Genomic DNA, 22,139 nt, shown 5'->3' on the forward strand with positions numbered 1-22,139 from the left:
CCACAAGAGGACAAGGATCTAGTCATGGACACTCTGTGGACAGCTACACACAATCAGGGTCTCATCACGGAGAGACATCCTCTCGGGGACACACTGACTCCTCCCGTGGGCAGTCAAGATCCGGCACAAGAGCACAACAAGAATCCCAGCATTACCGGTCAGCAGACACCTCCAGACGCTCAACCACTGGACATGGACAATCGTCCTCTGGATACGGGGCCAGCAGACAGCGGGGATCCAGTGTGAGTCAGGCCAGCGACAGCGAAGGACATTCAGAAGGTGCAGGTAGAGAATCTTCAAACACCCTCGGAAGGTCTGGGTCCACTTTGAGGAAGGAACATGGGTCTAGCCATGGGCAGTCAGGAGACAGGTCTGGGCACTCAGGGACCCGTCAAGGGCAGGCGGCCTCCCGTGGGAGGTCAGACTCTGCCCACCGAGAGTCAGGATCCACCACCAGGGAAAGGCAAGGGCGCCACCACCAGCAGTCAGGAGACAGATCTGGGCACTCAGGATCCCTTCACGGGCAGACAGCCTCCCTTGGGGGATCAGGCTCCGCCCACCGAGAATCAGGATCCACTACCAGGGAAAGGCAAGGGAGCCACCATCAGCAGTTAGGAGACAGATCCGGGCACTCAGGGTCCCGTCAAGGGCAGACAGCCTCCCGTGGGCACTCAGACTCTGCCCACCGAGAGTCAGGATCCACCACCAGGGAAACGCAAGGGCGCCACCTTCGGCAGTCAGACGACAGCTCCAGACATTCGGGTGCCGGACGTGGACAAAGCTCTTCTGGATCTGGTAACAGCAGACACCGGGGATCCAGAACCAGTCAGGCCAGTGACAGTGAAGGACAATCAGAAGACTCAGATACTCAGTCAGGGTCAGTCTTGGAACGGTCCAGGTCCAGTCAAAGGAGACAACATGACAATGTACGTGGCAGTTCTGAGCACTCAGGGGCTTATTTCTACCAGATACCCTCCCAAGAACACTTGAATTCTGCCCACGGGCAGTCTCAATCCAGCACCAGACGGAGACAAGGATCCCTCCCTGAGCAGGCACGTGACAGCTCTAGACAGGCAGGATCCCTTGAGGGTCAGGCAGCCGATGGTGGACACTCGGAGCAAAGCTCTCGTCACCATCAGTCATCCACTCAGGCACACGGCTCTAGACACTCACACCCTGAGCATCGACAATCCTCATCTGAATCCAGGCCAGTGAGAAACCGAGGGTCCAGTGTCAGTCAGGACAGCGACAGTGAAGGACACTCAGAAGATTTGGACAGACGGTATGGGTCTGGTTCAGGAAACCAACGTGGGTCTGCCCATGGCCATGCGAGAGACGGCTCTAGACTCTCTCACTCTCAACAAAGGCAGGGAGACAATCATGGGCACTCTGATTCTGCCCATGGACAGTCAGACTCTGGTACCACAAGAGGACAAGGATCTAGTCATGGACACTCTGTGGACAGCTACACACAATCAGGGTCTCATCACGGAGAGACATCCTCTCGGGGACACACTGACTCCTCCCGTGGGCAGTCAAGATCCGGCACAAGAGCACAACAAGAATCCCAGCATTACCGGTCAGCAGACACCTCCAGACGCTCAACCACTGGACATGGACAATCGTCCTCTGGATACGGGGCCAGCAGACAGCGGGGATCCAGTGTGAGTCAGGCCAGCGACAGCGAAGGACATTCAGAAGGTGCAGGTAGAGAATCTTCAAACACCCTCGGAAGGTCTGGGTCCACTTTGAGGAAGGAACATGGGTCTAGCCATGGGCAGTCAGGAGACAGGTCTGGGCACTCAGGGACCCGTCAAGGGCAGGCAGCCTCCCGTGGGAGGTCAGACTCTGCCCACCGAGAGTCAGGATCCACCTCCAGGGAAAGGGAAGGGCGCCACCACCAGCAGTCAGGAGACAGGTCTGGGCACTCAGGGACCCGTCAAGGGCAGGCGGCCTCCCGTGGGAGGTCAGACTCTGCCCACCGAGAGTTAGGATCCACCACCAAGGAAAGGCAAGGGCGCCACCACCAGCAGTCAGGAGACAGATCCGGGCACTCAGGGTCCCGTCAAGGGCAGATGGCCTCTCGTGGGCAGTCAGACTCTGCCCACCTAGAGTCAGGATCCACCACCAGGGAAACGCAAGGGCGTCACCTTCGGCAGTTAGTCGACAGCTCCAGACATTCGGGTGCTGGACGTGGACAAAGCTCTTCTGGATCTGGTAACAGCAGACACCAGGGATCCAGAACCGGTCAAGCCAGTGACAGTGAAGGACAATCAGAAGACTCAGATACTCAGTCAGGGTCAGTCCAGGAAAGGTCCAGTTCCAGTCAAAGAAGACAACATGACAATGTACATGGCAGTTCTGAAAACTCAGGGTTTTATTTCTACCAGAAATCAGTGTCTCTTCCAGGGCAAAGAGAAAATTGCAGGAAGTCTGATTCAGATTTTGGACAGTCTCAGTATGGTCGTGTAAGTTATGATTACACCAATATGCCATTCAGGAACAGACCTCACTCTGGAGATGAATTTATAACATCCAATATATCAGACAGTAATATGCAGTCACGAACATACGGTCATTCAAGTGATAATTCAAAACAGTTGGGATTTGGTCAGTTAGAAAGATATTATTATTATGAGTGAGAACCCAATAGAAAAATAATTAATACTGAGAGTAGGTAAGTGAAACAAGACATAACTTTGCATCAAGAAACTTCTCATTATACTTCCAAAGGGTTTACGTTACCATTTTATTTTGAATAAGTTACACAATTTCTTCCTTTGGGCATAGTTTAGTTTATTCTCTAGAAGATTTATGCCTTTGTTTGGAAATGGTGAATGGGAATAAACAATGTTATTTAGACCTAAATTTAGAAAACACAGTATTTTGGGTGTTGGGGTTGAAGTAAGCATTTTTCTTTTGTGAGTTTAAATTTTAGGACCTTTGTAGATTTGTGTACTGATCTTTGTGAAAAATATTATAAAATCACTGTTCTAGTGGCAAAAATTATAAAATCACTGTTCTAGTGGCCAAACCTCCAATGTTATTATCAGGGCTCAGTACATCTTTCTGGACTATCCTTGTAATGGAATTCTATATTATTCTGGCTTCATTAAAATCAAAAAAGTGAATTGCATAAAGATTCAAAATAAACAATTGGGGCATATGTCATAATGTGTCTCTTCTATGCTTATTTGTCATAGATCCCAGAAAACTTACTTCCCCATAGCCAAAATTACATCTTTTTCTTATATCACTAGAAAGATATATGACCAAATGGCAATTATACACCATGCAAAAGTAATAAAGAGCCCAAGGAAAAAAGAACATAATCATTGTGCCACACAATCACCTTCAGGTTGAAAAAAGGCTTAGCTTAATCATGAATCACACCATAATTATTACCCAAACATCAACCCAAGTGGGTATTAGCCAAGTCAAACCAAGATTAGTACACAGAAATTACTAACCACAGGTCCTTCTTCCAAAGACACTAGGAGCTGTTTTCCAATGGAGATTAGTGAAAGCAGAGACTTTTTTGCTGAAATATTTTGACAAAGGAAAAGCAACAAAGAAAATGCCCTCTGCTAAGTGAAATAAGCCATACAGAGAAAGACAGATACCATATGGTTTCACTCTTATGTGGATCCTGAGAAACTTAACAGAAACCCATGGGGGAGGGGAAGGAAAAAAAAAAAAAAGAGGTTAGAGTGGGAGAGAGCCAAAGCATAAGAGACTGTTAAAAACTGAGAACAAACTGAGGGTTGATGGGGGGTGGGAGGGAGGGCAGGGTGGGAGGGAGGGCAGGGTGGGTGATGGGTATTGAGGAGGGCACCTTTTGGGATGAGCACTGGGTGTTGTATGGAAACCAATTTGACAGTAAATTTCATATATTAAAAAAAATAAAAAATAAAAAAAAAATAAAAATAAAAAAAAATAAAAAAAAAAAAAGTAGCTTGCAAAAAAAAAAAAAAAAAAAAAAAGAAAATGCCCTCTCTGCCCTGGAAAGAAAACACAAAGAGTTGATGCTGGCAGGTGAAGAAATAAAGAAAGAACAGTACAAATGTGTACAAGTTCTACCATTAGAAGCAATATCCCTCTGTGAGAACCATACCCAAGTTTTCCCTCTCCATAACATCAGACCAGAATGCACATTAGAGAATATCTAGGCCAATGCTCCCATTCTGCAGATGCATGTGTCACACAAATAATCCATACCAAAACAGCAATTAGTCCTCAAGTCTCCTAATTCTGAGTTTTATAAAAGTACTTACAAAAGCTATCTCTCCTTCACTTTTACTTGAACAGATCAAGATAAAGTGAAATTAACGGCCAAGGTTTAAATGATCCCCAATGTGGACAGGTATTTAATGAAAAGCAACAAACAAGCTCATTTTTTTCTAAGTGTTCTCAAACATTATTCTGTCTATGCTTGCTCTCCACAAGCCACTCGAAGGGGGCACTACCCCCTACCGGCTTCCTCCTTCCCTGTTTGAAGTGCTGTCCCCAGGTACCCCTACCAAAGCTGCAAAACCTATAGAAGGTACCAGCTGTGCAGGCCTCACTGAATTGCACCATCAGGAATGTGAAAACAATTCCTCTCTCCATTTCTGTGGCAAAATTTGCCACCTTGCCTCCAGTGTCATAACCAGCTAGTTCAGCTTCTGAGGCCCTTCCCTAGAGGAGTCAGGCCTAACTAGCAGGCTGAAGAACTAGAAATTACAATGAGGGAAACAGTGCAGACCTAGCATAACTAAGGTGGAGGTACTGATGGAATGATGGACAGTCATTACAACAGAGATAGCCAGGTATGTATAACTCTCAGCACTTTCAGAAGAACCCATAGACAACTGAAATTGTTTTCTTTCATATCTCTGTCCACTCAACAAGGGAATCACCAGACACTCCTCTTTGCTAGCTGAGAGAAAATGGTTTAGCCAAAAAGATACAAGCAAGATTCACTGGGCAAATCCCAGTTACAATTTTCTGTCCTCTCTTTCCCTTATGAAACGTGTTTTTGACTGTTCCTTAACTCAATCAGCCAAATCCCTCACATGTGAATCAACGATCTTCATGCAAAATAACTAAATGTCTGAGTTTTTCTTTCACTGGGACACTCTTAAGGTGCAGACATTTTCCTAGCTCGCTCTTACCTGCACATAAACTTCCTCCAAAGTATACCAATCCATGGCAAGTTTATCTGATGGACAGAGGGATACAGAGTAGTAGAATAGGGAAGTGAAAGACACCAACATAGGCGTATTATTCACAATCAGACTTCACAGCCAGTCTCATGTGACAAGTCTTCTTAAAGTATGGGCCTGCCTTCCATTGTTGGTCTGCACACTGTTCTTGGTGCAGAGCAAGGTAAGCACAGAAATTAAGGGTGAAAATTTAGAAACTTTTTATAACAATTTAGCAGTGGTGCAATATTCAAGGTTTGACCACTTTTATTTTTTTATTGAAGAATAATAAACTTGTGGTCTTATATTACTTTCAGGTGTACACTATAATGGTTCAACAATTCTACATATTTCTCACTGCTCATTGAGATAAGTGTACCCTCAATCTCCCATATGTATTTCACTCAATCCCCTACCCACCTCCTCTCTGGCAACTACTAGTTTGTCCTCTGTATTTTTTTTTCTGTTTTTTTTTTAAGTGATGACTTTCTGGAAACATTTTATTTTTTTCTCCTTAATTTTTTTAGTTGTCTACTAGACATATAACATTATACTCATTTCAGATGCACAACATAATGATTTGATATTTGTGTACACCATGAAATGATCACTACAATAAATCTAGTACCATCTGTCACCATACAAAGTTATAATTTTTTTTCCTTATGAAAATGAGAACATTTTTTAAGTTTATTTATTAGAGACAGAGAGAGAACCAGTGGGGAGGGCCAGGGAAAGAAGGGGACAGAGGATCTGAAGCAGGTTCTGTGCCGACAGCAGAGAGCCTGATGCAGGGCTTGAACTCACAAACCATGAGATCGTGACCTGAGCCAAAGTCAGAAGTTTAACCAACTGAGCCACCCAAGTGCCCCTACAATGAAAACTTTATTTAAAGATTTACTCTTTTGGCAACTTTCAGTATGCACTACAATACTGACTATGTCACCATGCTGTACATTACATCCCCATGACTTATTTATTCTATAACTAGAAATTCATACCTCTTGAGCCCCTTCATCCATTTTACCTACTCTCAACACCCCTCCCCTTGGCAACCACCATTCTGTTCTCTATATCTACAAGTTTTGTGTTTTTAGATTCTCTGTATTTAAGGGCAATTTTTTTGGTATCTTTTTTTCCTTGTCATTTGTTCCTTAAATACACATGGGAGTGAAATCTTAGGGTATTTGTTTTTCTCTGTTAGACTCATTTCACTTAACACTATACCCTCTAGGTCCATCTATGTTGTTACAAATGGCGAGATCTCATTCTTTTTCATGGCTAAGTTATATTCCATTGTAGGTATGTGTGTGTATGTATATGTGTGTGTGTATATATATATGTGTATGTATGTGTCACATCTTTTTTATCCATTCATCTATCAATGGATACTTGGGCTGCTTTCATATCTCAGCTATTGTCAATAATGACCATTTTTATTTTAAGAAAGTCTCAGTCCCTTAAGAAAGGTAAATCCTGATCTTTCACACCTAAATAGTTTTAAAAACACTGTTCTATAATTCTCACTACAAATGGTTATTTAGATTTTACCCAGTAGATAAGCTACAGAAGAATTGTGAGCAGAGAAATTCCTTAATCAAATGTCTACATCAAATGGTATGGACCTTCTCTATCCTAGAGAAGACAAGAGGTAAAGAGGCCTGTCTGTGAGAGGGCAATGGTGCAAGGGAGAAATACAGGAGTGTGAACCACTCTTCATGACAGTAACATACGAACAATGAAGTCAACCGAATTTGGTCATCAATTGAATCTGGAGGTAGAGAAGGGGAAGGAATCTAAGGTTATTCCTAGGATTCTACCTTCAGCAACTGGATGAAGGATGAGGTCATTCAATGAGGTAAAGAGTAAGATTAGAGAAGGAAAAACGGTAAGATCCATTTTGGACACTGTGAGCTTGAGAGTCCCAAGAGAGGGTCAGGCAGAGCTTTCCTGAGCAAATGGATATGTGTGTCTATACATCAAACAAGAGCTCATATCAGAGCAATTCACACAGAAGTAGTTTACTGAACTGGTTAAAATACAGACTTTGGAGCCAAATGCTGTCTAGGGAGAGTCTCAGCTTTGTCATTAATATTCTGTGCACTTTGAGCAACTACTCAAGATCTCTATGCCTTGGTATCCTCACCTAAAAATTATAGATAATAAAGTACCTACCTTAACATGGTTGTGAAAATTGAGGTGATACATGAATAATACTTAAGATGGTGCCTAGCTCATAATAAGCATTCAATAAATGTTTGCCATTATGCATGAGGCTATAGGAATGATTGAAATGGGAGGGTGAAGAGTGAGAACCAAGGATAGAATATCGAGAAAACCTACCATTAGCCACCCACAGTCACATACAAATAGGCAGCAGAAGCAAGATATGAAACCTGATTCTGATTTCTATGTACTTTTCAATGTAAAGGAGAGAGTGTTATCAACATTTCAACAGTTCAAGTACCCTAGAATGGTCAAATAAAATGAGGAATGAAATATGTTCACTGAATTAGTAACTTGACATTTGACTTGGAAACAGCTATAGCGAGGTGATGATACAAACTCTGTTGGAAGGCTTAGGTGTAAATGGTTTTTAAGGAATTAGATATAAAAAAGGAAGTTTGAAGTAATGAACTAGCCTCACTACTCCTATAAGAAAGCCAAAAATTATTTTCTAACCAAATCCCTTAAGTTTTTCCCAACCCTAAGTGCCCTGGGGTGTAGGGGTTGCAGGGGTGGAGGTTGGGAAAACAGTTTGCAAGAGATAATTTTTGAGAATTAAGCAGGGATCAGATCATGTAGCATCTTGGAAGTCACAGTAAGAAGACTGATGTTTTTTAATTATAGTAAAAACACATAAAATTTATCATTTTATCCATTTCTGAGGACACAGTTCAGTAGTATACAGTGTATTCACATTGTTGTGCAACCAATCTCCAGGACTTTTTCATCTTGCAAAACTGAAGCTTTATACTCATTAAACAATAACTCCCTATTTCCCCCTCCCCCTGGCACCTAGCAATCACCAATCTACCTTCTGTTTTTATTAATTTAACTATTTAAGATACCTCATATAGAATCATAGAGTATTCGTCTTTTTGTGACTGGCTCATTTCACTTATCACACTGTCCTCAAGGTTCATCCATATTGTAGCATGTATCAGAATCTCCTCCCTTTTTAAGGCTAAATAATACTCCATTCTTTGTATATACCACATTTTGTTTATTCATTCCTCTATGGATATTTAGTTCGCTTCTACCTTTTGACTATTTACAATAATGCTGCTATGAACATGGGTGTGCAAATACCTCTGTCAGATCCTGATTTGATTCTTTGGGCTATATATCTAGAAGTAGAATTGCTAGATCATATAGCAATTTTATTTTTAATTTTCTAAGGAACCACAATACTATTTTCCACAGCAGCTGTATGATTTTACATTCCCACCAATAGTGCACAAAGGTCCCAATTTCTCCACATCCTCACCCACATTTGTTATCTTCTGTTCTTTCGACAGTAGCTATGTTTCCTGCTCCTGAGAGTGCCGGTGCTTCAGGAAATGTTTTTGGTGTGTGCTGTGTGCACTCTGCTGCTGTGTTTTGGCTGTTCTTTCCCTCAGGTCAGTCCTCTGCAGAGCTTCTCTCTGCCTGTCGTGGAGAATGTTTGGACTTTGTCTAGTGTGTGGTGAGTTTTAACTAGGTGTGCTCTGGTCTGCTTGTTAAAAGAGGCCTGATCTTATTTTCACTAGAACTGAAGTTTTTTAGCACTCTCTGGTCAGTAGACTTGGTGTGTGTGGTCCGTGCTGGCCTTCTGAGGGAGGGACTCATTGCCTCTCTGGCTCTCAGACACACCTGCCCTAGTTCATTAGTATCTGCAGAGTGCAGGAGAGGGGACCTTGATGTAAGAGGCTCAAGCCTCCACTGTGGGCCCCATGCTGCTCACAAAAGTTAGTCTGGGAGGGAGGGAAAAGTGGCACCAGCACCTCCTCATCTATAGAGAGGGGAGTTCACAACTACTACTGTCTGGGAGGCTCTCACACGAGAGTGAACAATCTCCTCTCATTGTCCCAGGCCTCCCTCATATCCCTGCCTCGATCCTGTCTGTGCTGGCCTCCCTCATACCCCTGCCTTGATCCTGTCTGCGCTGGCCTCCCTCATACCCCTGCCTCAATCCTGTCTGCGCTGGCCTCCCTCATATCTCTGCCTCGATCCTATCTACGCTGGCATCCCTCATATCTCTGCCTCGATCCTGTCTGTGCTGGCCTCCCTCATACCCCTGTCTCGATCCTGTCTGCACTGGCCTCCCTCATATCCCTGCCTTGATCGTGTCTGTGCTGGCCTCCCTCATATCCCTGCCTCAATCCTGTCTGTGATGGGGCCGTCTGCTTGCCCTGCAGCACAGTGCACCTGTGTTTTCTCTCAGGTACACCAGCTGAGTTTCGAAACTCCAAATTTTAGGTATCCAGTGCACCATGGACCCTCGATGATCTTCATGAGAAGGGTCTCACTGGGCTGTGGCTGGTGCCCATTTGTCCCAGAAGGGCAGTTGCACAAACACACAGGGGCTTGGAATTTAGAGTAAAACACAGCAAAGCACCAGCGTCCAGGTTAGCAGCCCTCAGCAGGTGTCTCTGCCCCTATGCTAATGAACAGGACAGCACAATGGCATCCCCTGGCTCTTCTGTCCCTGAGAGGCAGTGCCACCTCTCCCAAATGCACTCCAAGAAGAGGAACCTTCTCTCCCAGTGCAACTCAGAGGTTCCTCAGACCATGCTGTGTGCTCCAGGGCCTCCGCCCTCCTCCATGGGAGCACCACTGTGCCTGCTGGGTTCCACACCCTCCATGACATGGACTTCTAAAACCCCAGCCTTTGAGCTCCACTGGTTGTAAAAACTCACAATAATCAGCCCCTCTCACTCTCCCAGTCAATGATTCTGGGGAAGTGTTTCTCTTGTGCAGTCTCCTGTGTGCTGCTCTTTCTCTACACCCCTCTCTGTGATCAGGGCTCCCTGCTCTCCGCAGCATCCGAGATTCTTTTCTCCCCCAAATCACATCTCCGCAGCTCCTACCTTCCCTAATGTGACCATTTTTATACCTCTAGATGTGCAGTTTTGCTCTCTCAGTCCTAAGATCAATTTCTTGGCTGTTCAGAATGATTTGATATTTATCTAGCTGTCTCGAGGGATGAGGCAAGCATAAGATCTCCCTACCACTCTGCCACCTTAACTCCTCTTATCTTCTGACAGGAAGAACCAACAAAGGGTTTTAAACAGAGAAGTCACATAATTAGATCTGCATTTTATTTTTTTTTAATGTTTATTTTTGACAGAGAGAGTGCGCACGTGAGCAGGTGGGGGAGGGGCAGAGTGACACACTGAGCTGTCAGCACAGAGCCCTACGCGGGGCCCAAGCTCACAAACCACAAGATCATGACCTGAGCCAAAGTCAGATGTTTAACCGGCCGAGCCACCAAGGCGCCCCTAGATCTGTATTTTAAGAGGTCATTTTGGTGGCAAGACAGGAAGGGGGTGACATTTGTGGCAAGATGACTAGCTGGGAGACTGCTGCAATATCTAATCAGTAAGAGCAAAGCAGTGTGGAGTGTCAAAGACATGACAGATAACATGGATATGATGCAGGGACAGATAGAAGGTGGTGATCGTGCAGGTGGAAAGAGTCTTGGGTAATCTGCCAGATTTCTGGATTGGACTTCTAAGTAAACAGAGCATGTCTGAGGTGGAAACGCAATGCTTTTATAAATGAATGCACTATCTAAGAATTTTACCATTGAATCACATGCCAACCAGAGATGATACACTAATCACCTGAGGGCCATATCTAGCCTACAGATGAGTTTTACTTGGCTTGCACCATGTTAACCCAAGTATTCTGAATCTGAGTTTGTTTTAGGTGATTCCACATAAAAACACAGACAGCTTCAAAGAAAGGACTTCTCTTCAAAATTCTAAGTTAAGGCATCTGTGGATTAGCATCTTCTGGTAACAATCAGCAATACTTGAGAAGTAAGATTGCCACCCACTGGCTAGACTGATACCAGCCCTCATACCCTCTAACTGAAGGCGGCCTCACTTATTTAGATCATCTACCTGCCTAACTCCATCTCTGACCTGATCCCTTTAGGCGCCCCTGATGCCTAAAGTACAGTGAAGCTCCCCTTACCACTACCAACCCCCATTTCACTCCACAGTCACAGGTAAACCTGAAATCATTCAAGAAAAAACTGGTACCAAAAGGAACAGGAGGTGGGCCTTTCCGTGATGGTATAAAAAGGCTTAAAATTCTCTTTTTATCACTGGATCTCTCATACATTCTGAGATGTCTGGTAGTATAAAATGCCAAGAGGGAATCAGAGTGGGATTGGAAGCAGGAAACCTAAAACAAGCTGCTGGACTAGCCACTCTTCCAGGTCTCAAACTAAATGGCTAAAAGAAATTCATGAAGTTCTCCCTGGTCACAGAGGTCATCTGGATAAGACAGCAGACAGGATATGAGGCTGAACCTTGAGGAGTATGCATTTCTCTTGTGTGTATCCTTGGGTATCTATCTTCCTGGAACAGAGTTCATAATGTGTCAGCTATGAGAGATAAGTCAATTTTCACATTAAATCCTTCATGAAGAATTCTAAAGAATAAGAAGAGAACTATATTTCCAGGGGTAAAATACACGCACCCTGTGGCAGATCTGAAATGGCTACAAACTCTTTAACACTCCTGGTATCAACAGGTGAAGTCTATTTCCCCTATTCTTGGTCTGGGCTGTCCTGTGACTGCTCAGGCCAACAGAGTTAAAGTGGAAGTGACTTATGCCATTTCTAGGCCTAGTCTTTAAAAAGACTGGCAGTTTCTACCTTCATCCAGACAATGGCCAGACCATCTATAAAAACAGAACTCTGGGGGTGCCTGGGTGGCTCAGTCGGTTGAGCATCCAACTCTTGGTTTCTGCTTAGGTCATGATCTCGGGGTCATGGGATTGAGCCCCATGTCAGGCTCTATCCTGAGCATGGAGTCTGCTTAAGATTCTCTCTTTCCCTCTGCCCCTCTCCCCCACTCATGCACTCTGGCTCTCTCTCTTTCTCTCTCTGTCTCACTCACTCACTCTCTGTCTCTCAAAATAAAAAAATAATAGAACTCTGACCCACAAACTGCAGAAACCTGACCAGGAAACCAACCCCTTATCTACAATAAACCACCCAGAAAGCCAGCCTGCTTTAAGTTAGATTTGTAGGAAGTCAGACAAACATCCCTAGTAACAATCCTTTTGCAAATCTAACACATAAATTACAAACATGAAGAAACAGCTCAAAATCAAGTTACTAACTGGGTGAAAAGACTTAAAATAATCCTACTGAAAGTGCAGAAAAGTGATAGAAAGATTAAAGTTACTAACGAGAAGTTTAAAGGTAGGAAGATAGTTGATAAACCTTTGGCGAGAAACAAATAAATGGACTAGAGAAGTATTCAGAGATATACAACAAAGAAAACTCCCCAGAATTAAAAACTAGCTAGATACCAAGAAAGGGTCCATCATATAACCAGAAAAAAATCAATATAAAATGACATATCTCAACTAAATCACTAAACTTAGGGGCGTCTGGGTGGCTAAGTCGGTTAAGCGTCCGACTTTCGATTTTGGCTCAGGTCATGATCTCACAGTTTCGTGAGTTCAAGCCCCATGTCCAGCTCTGCGCTGACCCTGCAGAGCCTGCTTGGGATTCTCTCCCTCTCTCTCTCTCTCTCTCTCTCTCTCTCTCTCTCTCTGTCTCCCTCTCCCTCCCCCTCTCTCCCTGCCCCTCCCCTGTTTTTGCTCTCTCTCAAAATAAATAAATAAACTTGAAAGAAATGACTAAACTTAAGAGTTAAAGAATTTTCCAAACCTTGAAGAAGAAAAAGGATATTTTCTCAAGGCACAAAGTCAGATTCAAGTTTTGCTACCCAAAATTCAAGGCCAGCTGACAGCAACAGCAGCATTTGAAGGAAAGTGTGATCAAGAACATAGTGCCTCTCCAGGGTCCTTCAAGCAGCAGATGGTCTCAAATGTCACAGACCTCAGAGAATATGGCATCCGTGAAGCTATCACTCAAACATATAAACCTAAAATATGAACTCAAAAGAGTTCAAAAAAGGCTAACAATTATGAGAATTATATTTGCCAATAGAATGTAAATATTAAAAAATCTTAACACATAACATAATTATACATAAAAATAGAAAAAGAATAATGTGTACAGATTCAGATAACAGCATATATAACAAAACAACATAGATGTGTATATACACACATGCTATTATCCAAATCTGTAGACATTACCTCGCCCTTTCATTGGAAAGAATAGGAAAGAGGAGAGAGGCAGGTGACAGGAAGTAGAAAATTGCTCACAATTAACCAAGCCAATTAATACAGTCAAAACTTGAAACATTTAGGTTTTTAAAACATAAACTACCACATCTCAAGGTTTTTCATAATTCTTTTTCTTAACAGTAGGTTATTATTAAAAAAACTGTGATCCCTTGTGATAAAGAAATATTTATCTGAAGGCCAGAAAATACTCCACTTTCACTTCATTTTCTTTTTCTTCTGGAAATTTATATAAAATTGAATTTAATAACTTTATTTTAAATAGTATGAAATATAAGATGCCATTTTTCTCTATCTGCCTATATGTCTATTTGTCTATTATCCATCAATCCATCCATTTGTATATAAACAAAGAAATATGCCTAGAATGATAACACTAGTTATTTCTATGTAGTGGGATGTGAGGTAATGTATTAATTTCTTTTTTATAGTTTCTTCAGTGCTTGAACATTTTGTAATATCCTTCTTAATAAGTAAATAGGCAAATCATTATTCCTCTCTAAAAATAAAAACAGCATATTTGTACATTTTTTAAAAGCACAGAAAGGCTCTAAACCAGCTAGGATATGGTGGGGAAGGGGGAGGAGTAGATAGGGAAAAGGAAAATTTTCTAGAGATGTAGCTGAACAGTGTTAAACATTAAAGTTCCCTGAATGCTCATTGAGAGACCCAAGCAAAGATTACAACTACCATTACTAGGAGTCCATGCTAAGACTGGACAAAACGGAGCAACTGTTTTAGAATGGTACACAGGAATTCAGGACCATCAGTGACAAGTCCAACACTGGTAACAGAAAGCTGTACCATCAGCATCAAGGTCAAAGCTAAGTATTATTCATTAGTAACAAGAGAAAAGGAATGAAAATCATAGGAGTTAGCCCCCTCTTGGTGAGGAGAGTGCAGAAGAGGAGGAATGGAGACAGTGGGGTCACTCAAAGGAACATAGAGGGATCAGGTAAGGAACAGCATAGGTCAAGCCCAGGTCACTCATGGAACAGAAAGAGTGAGTGAAACCAAGTTTAGTGCAGCTTGTTGAAAGTTAAATCCTTGTTCCTTCAGGCGATTTAGCAAAGAAGAGCATAGAACTGGCTGTCTTGCTTCTGGGCGTGGAGAAGATAAGAACTCTAGTGACCGACTGGACATCAAAGGACATGAGTCAAACTTTCCTCAGTCGGGGATGTTGAAGACAGAGAGTTTAATCTATCTCCAATCATTCACTGGTGACTACCAACCATTCTCCACAGTAATAGAAATAAAGGGAAAGAGATGGTGATCCAGGATTTATAGAGGACGAAAATAAAATTAAAATAAGAGAGGAGTACTCAGTCACCAAGCTTTGATCAACATAAGCCTACTGGCAAATAAAATTCTCAACTGTAGCCTTTCTCATTAATTCATTTCCATATTCTCCTAACTAGAAACAAAAGGAATCCAGTTTAAGTTGGCACTCTCAACAGAGTATGCATGCAGGAAGACTGTCTCCAATCCTGAGTTAAAAAAGAAAGGTTTCATAGAAAAAAAAAAAAAAACCAAACCATTCGTTCTGATGATTCTAGCAGAATGAAAAGGAGGTGAAACTAACTCTGTTTTTAGTTCATAAACAAGTATTTTATTTATGTAAACTCTAGTTATTTCCAAAGAGAATTTTGGTTAGCCTTTCTAAAATGTAATTTTATTCTTAGGGTTTAGGTATTCCATAAGTACCTGAGCTTCTTGGGTGAAAACAGTGGAAAAAATGGGAGAAAAACTGTGGTAAAACCAAAATTTGCCTGCCTACCATTTGCCAAGCACTGGACAGAGAGTTGAGACACTCATTTCTCTTGTCATCTACTTTCTGAACAGCTGAATCATACCACTCTTTTTAATTTTTAAGTAATTTTATTTAACTTTAAGTAATCTCTACACCCAATGTAGAGATTAAACTCACACGCTCTACTGACTAAGCTAGCCAGTGCCCCTGAAGACACTTATTTCATTTGAGATTCAACCAAAAATCTCTCTAATCTCCAAGCTAAAGTTTCTGACTTTTTGAGGTGTTATAAATTAATCTTGTAAAAGCCGGTCACAATTCTCCAAGGAGTTAAAACTACAGGCCTAGATTTCTGATTCTGGAGTCCAAAGCTGCACCTGTAACATCTTGTAGCACATTCCATTACAGAGTTGTATGATATGTTGGCTGCTTGTTATATGCCAAGCATTCTGCTGGAGATTATACTTGGATTAACTCATTTAATCTTCATAATAACCTTGGGGTAGGTACTGTTATTATCCATTTTTCAGAGATGAGACAATTAGAACATAATAAGTAAGGTAACTGACTTGCCCAAGGACATACAGGAAGTAAGGCTGGGACTAGATTTTAATCCCTGGCAGTAAAACTCCAAGACTTCTATTCCTGGCAATGTGGAATACTGCATCCCTACACAACTCAGGAGTTGGGTCAGGAATAAAGATTGTCTACAATCATTGTCTGGCCTTTAGGACTCAGAGGCTCTTGAACTCACTGACATGTCCTATGGGCCCATGAGTTCAAATGAGTAGACTGCAAAAATATCCAAATTAAACAATCAATGGTGAATGCTGTGACTTACTGGTTCTCTGCCTTAGCCTCATACTTTCCACATATTCTTTTGGAAACATAACAGGTCACTTGCCAATAACCAAATAATCATTTACTGTTATGGCAAAATTCAATACCCACTCTGGTTAAAAACTCTCAGCAAACTATGAAGAGAACAGACTTGCATACTTACATAAGCAAAACACATGTACAAAAATGTACATAGATAGTATCACCATTTATAATAGTCAAAAACTGGAAACTACCCAAATATCCAAGTGTAGAAAAAATATGTAATTTGTAATGCATTCATATAATGCAATAAAGTAGAACAATGAAAATTAATAACCATGGCTATGTACAAAAATAGGCAAAATTAATCTACAGTGTTAGAAGTTAGCATAACAGTCTTCTGGGGAGTCAGGAGTACCTGGAAGGGGATACAATTGTGGGCTTTCTGGGGGTGCTGGTAATGTTCTGTTTCTTTATTTTTAATTTAAAAAAATTTTTTAAACATTTATTTTTGAGAGAGAGAGAGTGAGCATGAGTTGGGGAGGGGAGAGAGAGAGACACAGAATCTGAAGCAGGCTTCAGGCTCTGAGCTGTCAGCACAGAGCCCTATGTGGGGCTTGAACTCACGGAGCGCGAGATCATGACCTGAGCTGAAGTCCAACGCTTAACCAATTGAGCCACCCAGGGGCCCTGGTAGTGTTCTGTTTCTTAATCTGGGTGTTGGTTACATGGAGAGTTCACTTTGAGAAAACTCATCAATTTATACACTTACTGATTTGTGTATCTTTGTGTATATATATTATGCTTCAATAAAAGGCTCACGGAAAAAAATAGGAGATTAGGATGCAGAGAGCATATGAAGAAGTAGAATCCCTTGCTTATCTTCCCTGCTCTTCCTATCCCTCCCACCAAAGGTAACTTGTATTCCTCCCCTATGCTTCCCTCTCCTAGACATCCGCTAGTCATTTGAGAACTCCCTGATAATTACTTTCTAATTCTGCCTTCAATCCCACATGGCAAGATTAGATTTCAGTGCCCTGAATGCTGAGAACCTCAAGATGCCAAAAGGTTTGAAGCACAAAATTATCATGAAATAATCTTAGGAGTGAGGGAGAACACTCTAGGATGGTGGGAAAGCTTAAAGGGAGACAAAAAGCACCTGGGAATTAAGTTTGGGGACGCTGACCTCTGAGGGTCTTGATAGAGAAGGAGAGAAATAACCAGAGACTGAAATCAGAAAGAAAGGAAGATTAGCGCTCACGGAGCAGAGCTGCAGGTGCAGGCTAGAGCGGGACTCAGAGCGGCCAGGGCCTACAGACACACATTCTCCTGCTAAAAAGTTCCTACACACAGGCCCACAAAACCCCAGCCAGGTACTTAACTGTGTCCCCCCAAATGAAGTCTCGCTGACTGCATATAATGTGACTTTAGATAGCAGATCATCTTTCATTTGGAGGGAAGAGAACACATAACACAGGACATCTGAAGTCAGGGACAAAAAGAAGGAACAAATGCAAATTCTGAGTGGGATCCCCACCCTAATCTCATTTCTCTACTACTGTTTCTCCTCACTACATTCTTGGCTCTTTTGCTATGTTTTTCCAGTAAGGGCTTCTTCATTCATTCCTCTGGAAATACAGAGGAAATCAGATTAAAAGCAAAAAGCACTAGTTGGAGGAACTCAGTCAGAAACCACAATTCCCCTGAAGCTGTGCTCCGAGAGACAGAGACCTATGGTGATTTCTGAAGTTTAGATATGGGACGGGGTAGGACTCAGATCACACTGTGCCCCCTGAGCCATTCTTCATGGGGCCTCCAGGAAAATAACCTTCAAAGGGAAAAGTCCTTGAAAAAGGCATTTACATTCTCAGATCCCCTCTTACTGGAAACACATACGAGTACCTACATTCACACAATTAAAACAGCGAACATTAGGTTGGCAACTAAACTCTGATAATTATAGAACAATAATATCTATGAGTTTTAATATAACTAAAACGTTAGGTAATGTGCCAGATAACTGACATGATTAGTTTATTTAATACTTTCAACAGCCCTTTAAAACAGGCACTTTATCCTCATATTAATGATGAGGAAACAGAGAGGCTAAGTAGCTGCCTGAGGTCACAGAGAAGTGAAGGAAAAAGCTGGGAGGCACTCAGGTGAGCCAACTCTAGAACCTTTGCAGCTGGCATGGTTCCAGGCTGGCTTGTGGCCTGGTCTACACAAGAAGGGCACCAATGTAGCGATAGGTATGTTAAGTCAACCCCATCATACAAACTTTCCTCAAAAGGCTTCTTAAGAACAGGAACTGCAGGGGCGCCTGGGTGGCTCAGTCGGTTAAGCGTCCGACTTCAACTCAGGTCACGATCTCATAGTCCGTGAGTTCGAGCCCCGCGTCGGGCTCTGGGCTGATGGCTCAGAGCCTGGAGCCTGCTTCTGATTCTGTGTCTCCCTCTCTCTCTGCCCCTCCCCCATTCATGCTCTGTCTCTCTCTGTCTCAAAAATAAATAAACGTTAAAAAAAAAAATTTAAAAAAAAGAACAGGAACTGCATAAGGGAAATTAAAATATTCAATAAAACATAGCCACACTATATACAAATTATGTGTAATTCAGCAAAAATTATTTTGGGTGACAGAAATATACTGTGCATGAGCACTAATAGGTCCAAGAGAGAAAGGATGAGAAAAAAGTGGGAGCAGAGCTGGGTTCCAGGGAATGTGAATCAAACATTTTGAACAAAGGGAGGAAGCAAAGACCATCCCAACTCCCTTGAGGTGTACCCCAGGAGGGAAGGGAATTCACCCTCAAGCAGTCAAGAGTCAAAGGCCCTGGGTCCCACACCATTGCCCTGGTATGCTTCCCGCCACAGAGCCCACCACTAAAAATGTCAGCTCCTGACTCAAGAGATTTTTCCCAGGTTGCTTAGGACACCCTAAAATAGAGAAGACCCCCTAAAATAGAGAGGAATCCCTAGGAAATGACAGGACACTGTGCAAGCAGCTCACTACAAAGAGAGGCTGATAAGAGAATTAGAAAATGCTGTGCAGAGACTGAGCCAGGCTTCCCCCCAACAAGACCTGCACTCCTTAAGGAATTGACAGCCTCAGCCCAAACATGCACTGTTGTTGACGTGAGGCCATCCTTGAAGGACTTCCAGAACCCCATCTCAGTGAGTACTCTGGCTGTAGAGCGATTCACAGCTCGGGATACTTTAGGATACTATTGTCATTATCTCCTGAATACTCTCCTCCAAGCTATATGTGGGCTGGAAAAAAACAAATCCTATGCTGGTGAGTCTGCACAATCCTCCTCTCTCCACCTATTTCAGGCCTCCTGACTAATCCTATCAAACCTGGGGGAGAACAGCGTGGCAAAGACAGAGTCCTAGCAAAGCCAGATCAATGATGTCCACGATCAGGATGAAGGATAAGAAAATGGTAAACTACCAAGAAGCAAGCAAGAGGTCACCAGAAAACCATGATTCCAAGTGTGAAGATTCTTACAAGGAAAGATAGGCTGGGGGTGGGGGTGGGGGGGGAAGGGGGAGGGTGGCAATGAAAGCAGAACAAAATGAAAGGACACCCCCTACACACCCCCAGTCACCTCAGACAACAGGGTACACCCACAGGATGGAATACTAACCAGCGTAAAAAGAAATGAAGACATTCCTTATGTGCCAGTACAATTTCCAAAAGGTATTATCAAGTGAGAAAAGTTAAGTTCCAGGAAAGTATATATGCCATCATTTACAGGGGGAAATGGAAAAATATTTACATGCAAGTATTTGCTTGGATGTACACAGACTATGTCTGGAAAGTTACAGATAAAATAGTATCACTGATTGCCTCTAGGTAAGTAAAACTCAGCAGTGACAGGCAGGGGTAGGAATGAAATTCATCTTTGTATATCCTTTTATGCCTTTTGTATATATTATCTATTCAAAAAATTTTAGCTTAATTTAATTCAAAAATATTTCAAGACCTGTTTCACTCTATGAGGTACTCCAAATGAGACCTTTCTCATGTGGCCTTCCTTACCTACACATTTCCCGTATTCTTTCCCACACCATCAACTAGCTACACTGGGCTACCAATAGTTACCAACACTGTGAGAATCACTGCCCTTCTCAGGATGCTCCCCCTGCCTAGAATGCATGATCAACAGGTAATTATTGAGTACTTCTACATGTCCAGCATTCTGCAAAGCACTGAGAATACAGTGAGGAATGGAAGAATCTAGCAAGCAAGGGTCTGCTTCTGCAGCACCTCTTGGGAGACATTCCATGATCTTTCTGAGAAGAACAAGTTACTCCCTCATCTGTCATTACACAGCAATTTGGAAACACTTGGATTAGAATCATTACCTCATATTCCAGGCGGTTGCTGCATGTCTACACCCTGCATTAGATTATGAACCACTTGAGGGCAGATGCCATGTCTTCTTTGTACTTATAACCCAATGACTAGTTCGGTGCCCTACATGAGGTAGGCCCTCAAAAAATGCTTGTGAATGAAATGATGACCTCAGGATACTGAGATTCTTCTTTTGAACTTCCCTCAATTACACAGAACTATATTTATCCTTCCAGAACATGGCTCCACCTGGGGTTTATGGGGGAGGCAGGAGAGTGCTTCATGAGGTCTAGCTCTTCTTTGTGCTCTTCCCACCTGCCTCAATAGCCACAAGCAGGTGTCTGATACTTAGCTATAGAGACATCCTCCCAAAGTACTCACCTTCCAGTCTTTCCAACCATTTCTGGTAAGAATGTCTCCTTCCATGTCTCAAGTGATGCAGCAGTGAATAAAAAGATTGAATGTGTTGAGTATTTTACCAACTTATAAACTCTCCTTGCCCTAACTGGCTCACTTTCACCTCTAAGAGCAGAGCATCACCTAGCAAATCAATTGTAGTGAACACAGAGGGCAAGAACACCAGAGACAAATTGCAAAATGTGTGTGGGGTCAGCCTGACCATCATCCTGCCCAGACTAAGACAGTCCTGACCAGGGTTATTTTTTAACAGACACTGCAGCCAATAGTCCTGATGGGTGTGCAGGACTATTGGCTTCAGCTGTGGAATACAGTAAAGTATTTCACCTGGAATACCAACTTCAAAATCACTCCTCCTTAAGTGGTAACAAATACCTCCTTCTGGAAACCACTCAACAAAAACTGCAACTCCTCTTCAGCCCTACAATTATGGTTACACATCTCAAAGGGCATTTCCCATGACCAACCATGACTGGCCCACATCAGCATCAGAGAGACCTTACAGAAACAGAATGGATATTACTTTTCCAGCTCATCGAGCAGGAAGACTACAGAATTGCTAATGGGACAACCGTCTGAAATTATATAAATTATTATTTGTCACTGATCTCTGCCTTTGGAGTTTGGTCACTTTCACCCCTTACTAAATCTTGGCTTCACTGTGCAAGTCAACATGACTAAGAAACACCTGTGCCACTCTGTCTGGTCACAATGGGAAGAGAAAAAGTTCTCAGTGGGGACAGGGTTCATTATTCCAGGATTCAGTCTTTTAAACATCTAAGTAAAGGGGCACCTGGGTGGCTCAGTCGATTAAGCATCCGACTCTTGATTTTTGACTCAGGTCAGAATCTCATGGTTTGTGAGTTCCAGCCATGCACGCTGCATTGATTGTGGAGAGCCTGCTTAAGATTCTCTGTCTCCTTCTCTCTGCCCCTCCCCCACTCACAATCTCTATCTCTCTGTCTGTCTCTCTCACACACACAGTCTCATACATATTTCTGCTAAAATACATATTTTCTATCTTGTGCTTACATTGCTATTTTATTCCCAAATTCAGCTTTTAACATCTACCACTATTCAAATGACCTCTATTAAAGCTTCACACCATTTCATTCCGGCATATACAATCTTCATGCATCTTGAATCTTACATACATGTTTGCCATCTATTCACAGTGTTGTTCAAGTCACTGTTTAAAATGGTGACCTCCACACAATCAAGGAAATAGCAC

At 42.5% G+C, this 22,139-nt stretch overlaps 1 protein-coding gene across 1 annotated transcript in view; it reads left to right on the forward strand.

Moving 5' to 3' along the window:
* The first annotated feature begins 1,773 nt into the window (after positions 1–1,773).
* LOC144617318 (uncharacterized) overlaps positions 1,774–22,139 on the forward strand; it is a 29,062-nt gene continuing 8,696 nt past the window's right edge. The window contains exons 1-3 of the mRNA XM_081796301.1: positions 1,774–1,966; positions 2,177–2,468; positions 5,315–5,367. Of these exons, the coding sequence (XP_081652427.1) occupies positions 1,774–1,966; positions 2,177–2,468; positions 5,315–5,367 (538 nt within the window). The remainder of the gene's footprint in view (positions 1,967–2,176; positions 2,469–5,314; positions 5,368–22,139) is intronic.

Source organism: Panthera onca, chromosome C1 (genome assembly GCF_046562875.1).
Source record: "Panthera onca isolate mPanOnc1 chromosome C1, mPanOnc1 haplotype 2, whole genome shotgun sequence".
In the NCBI taxonomy this organism is placed as follows: domain Eukaryota; kingdom Metazoa; phylum Chordata; class Mammalia; order Carnivora; family Felidae; genus Panthera; species Panthera onca.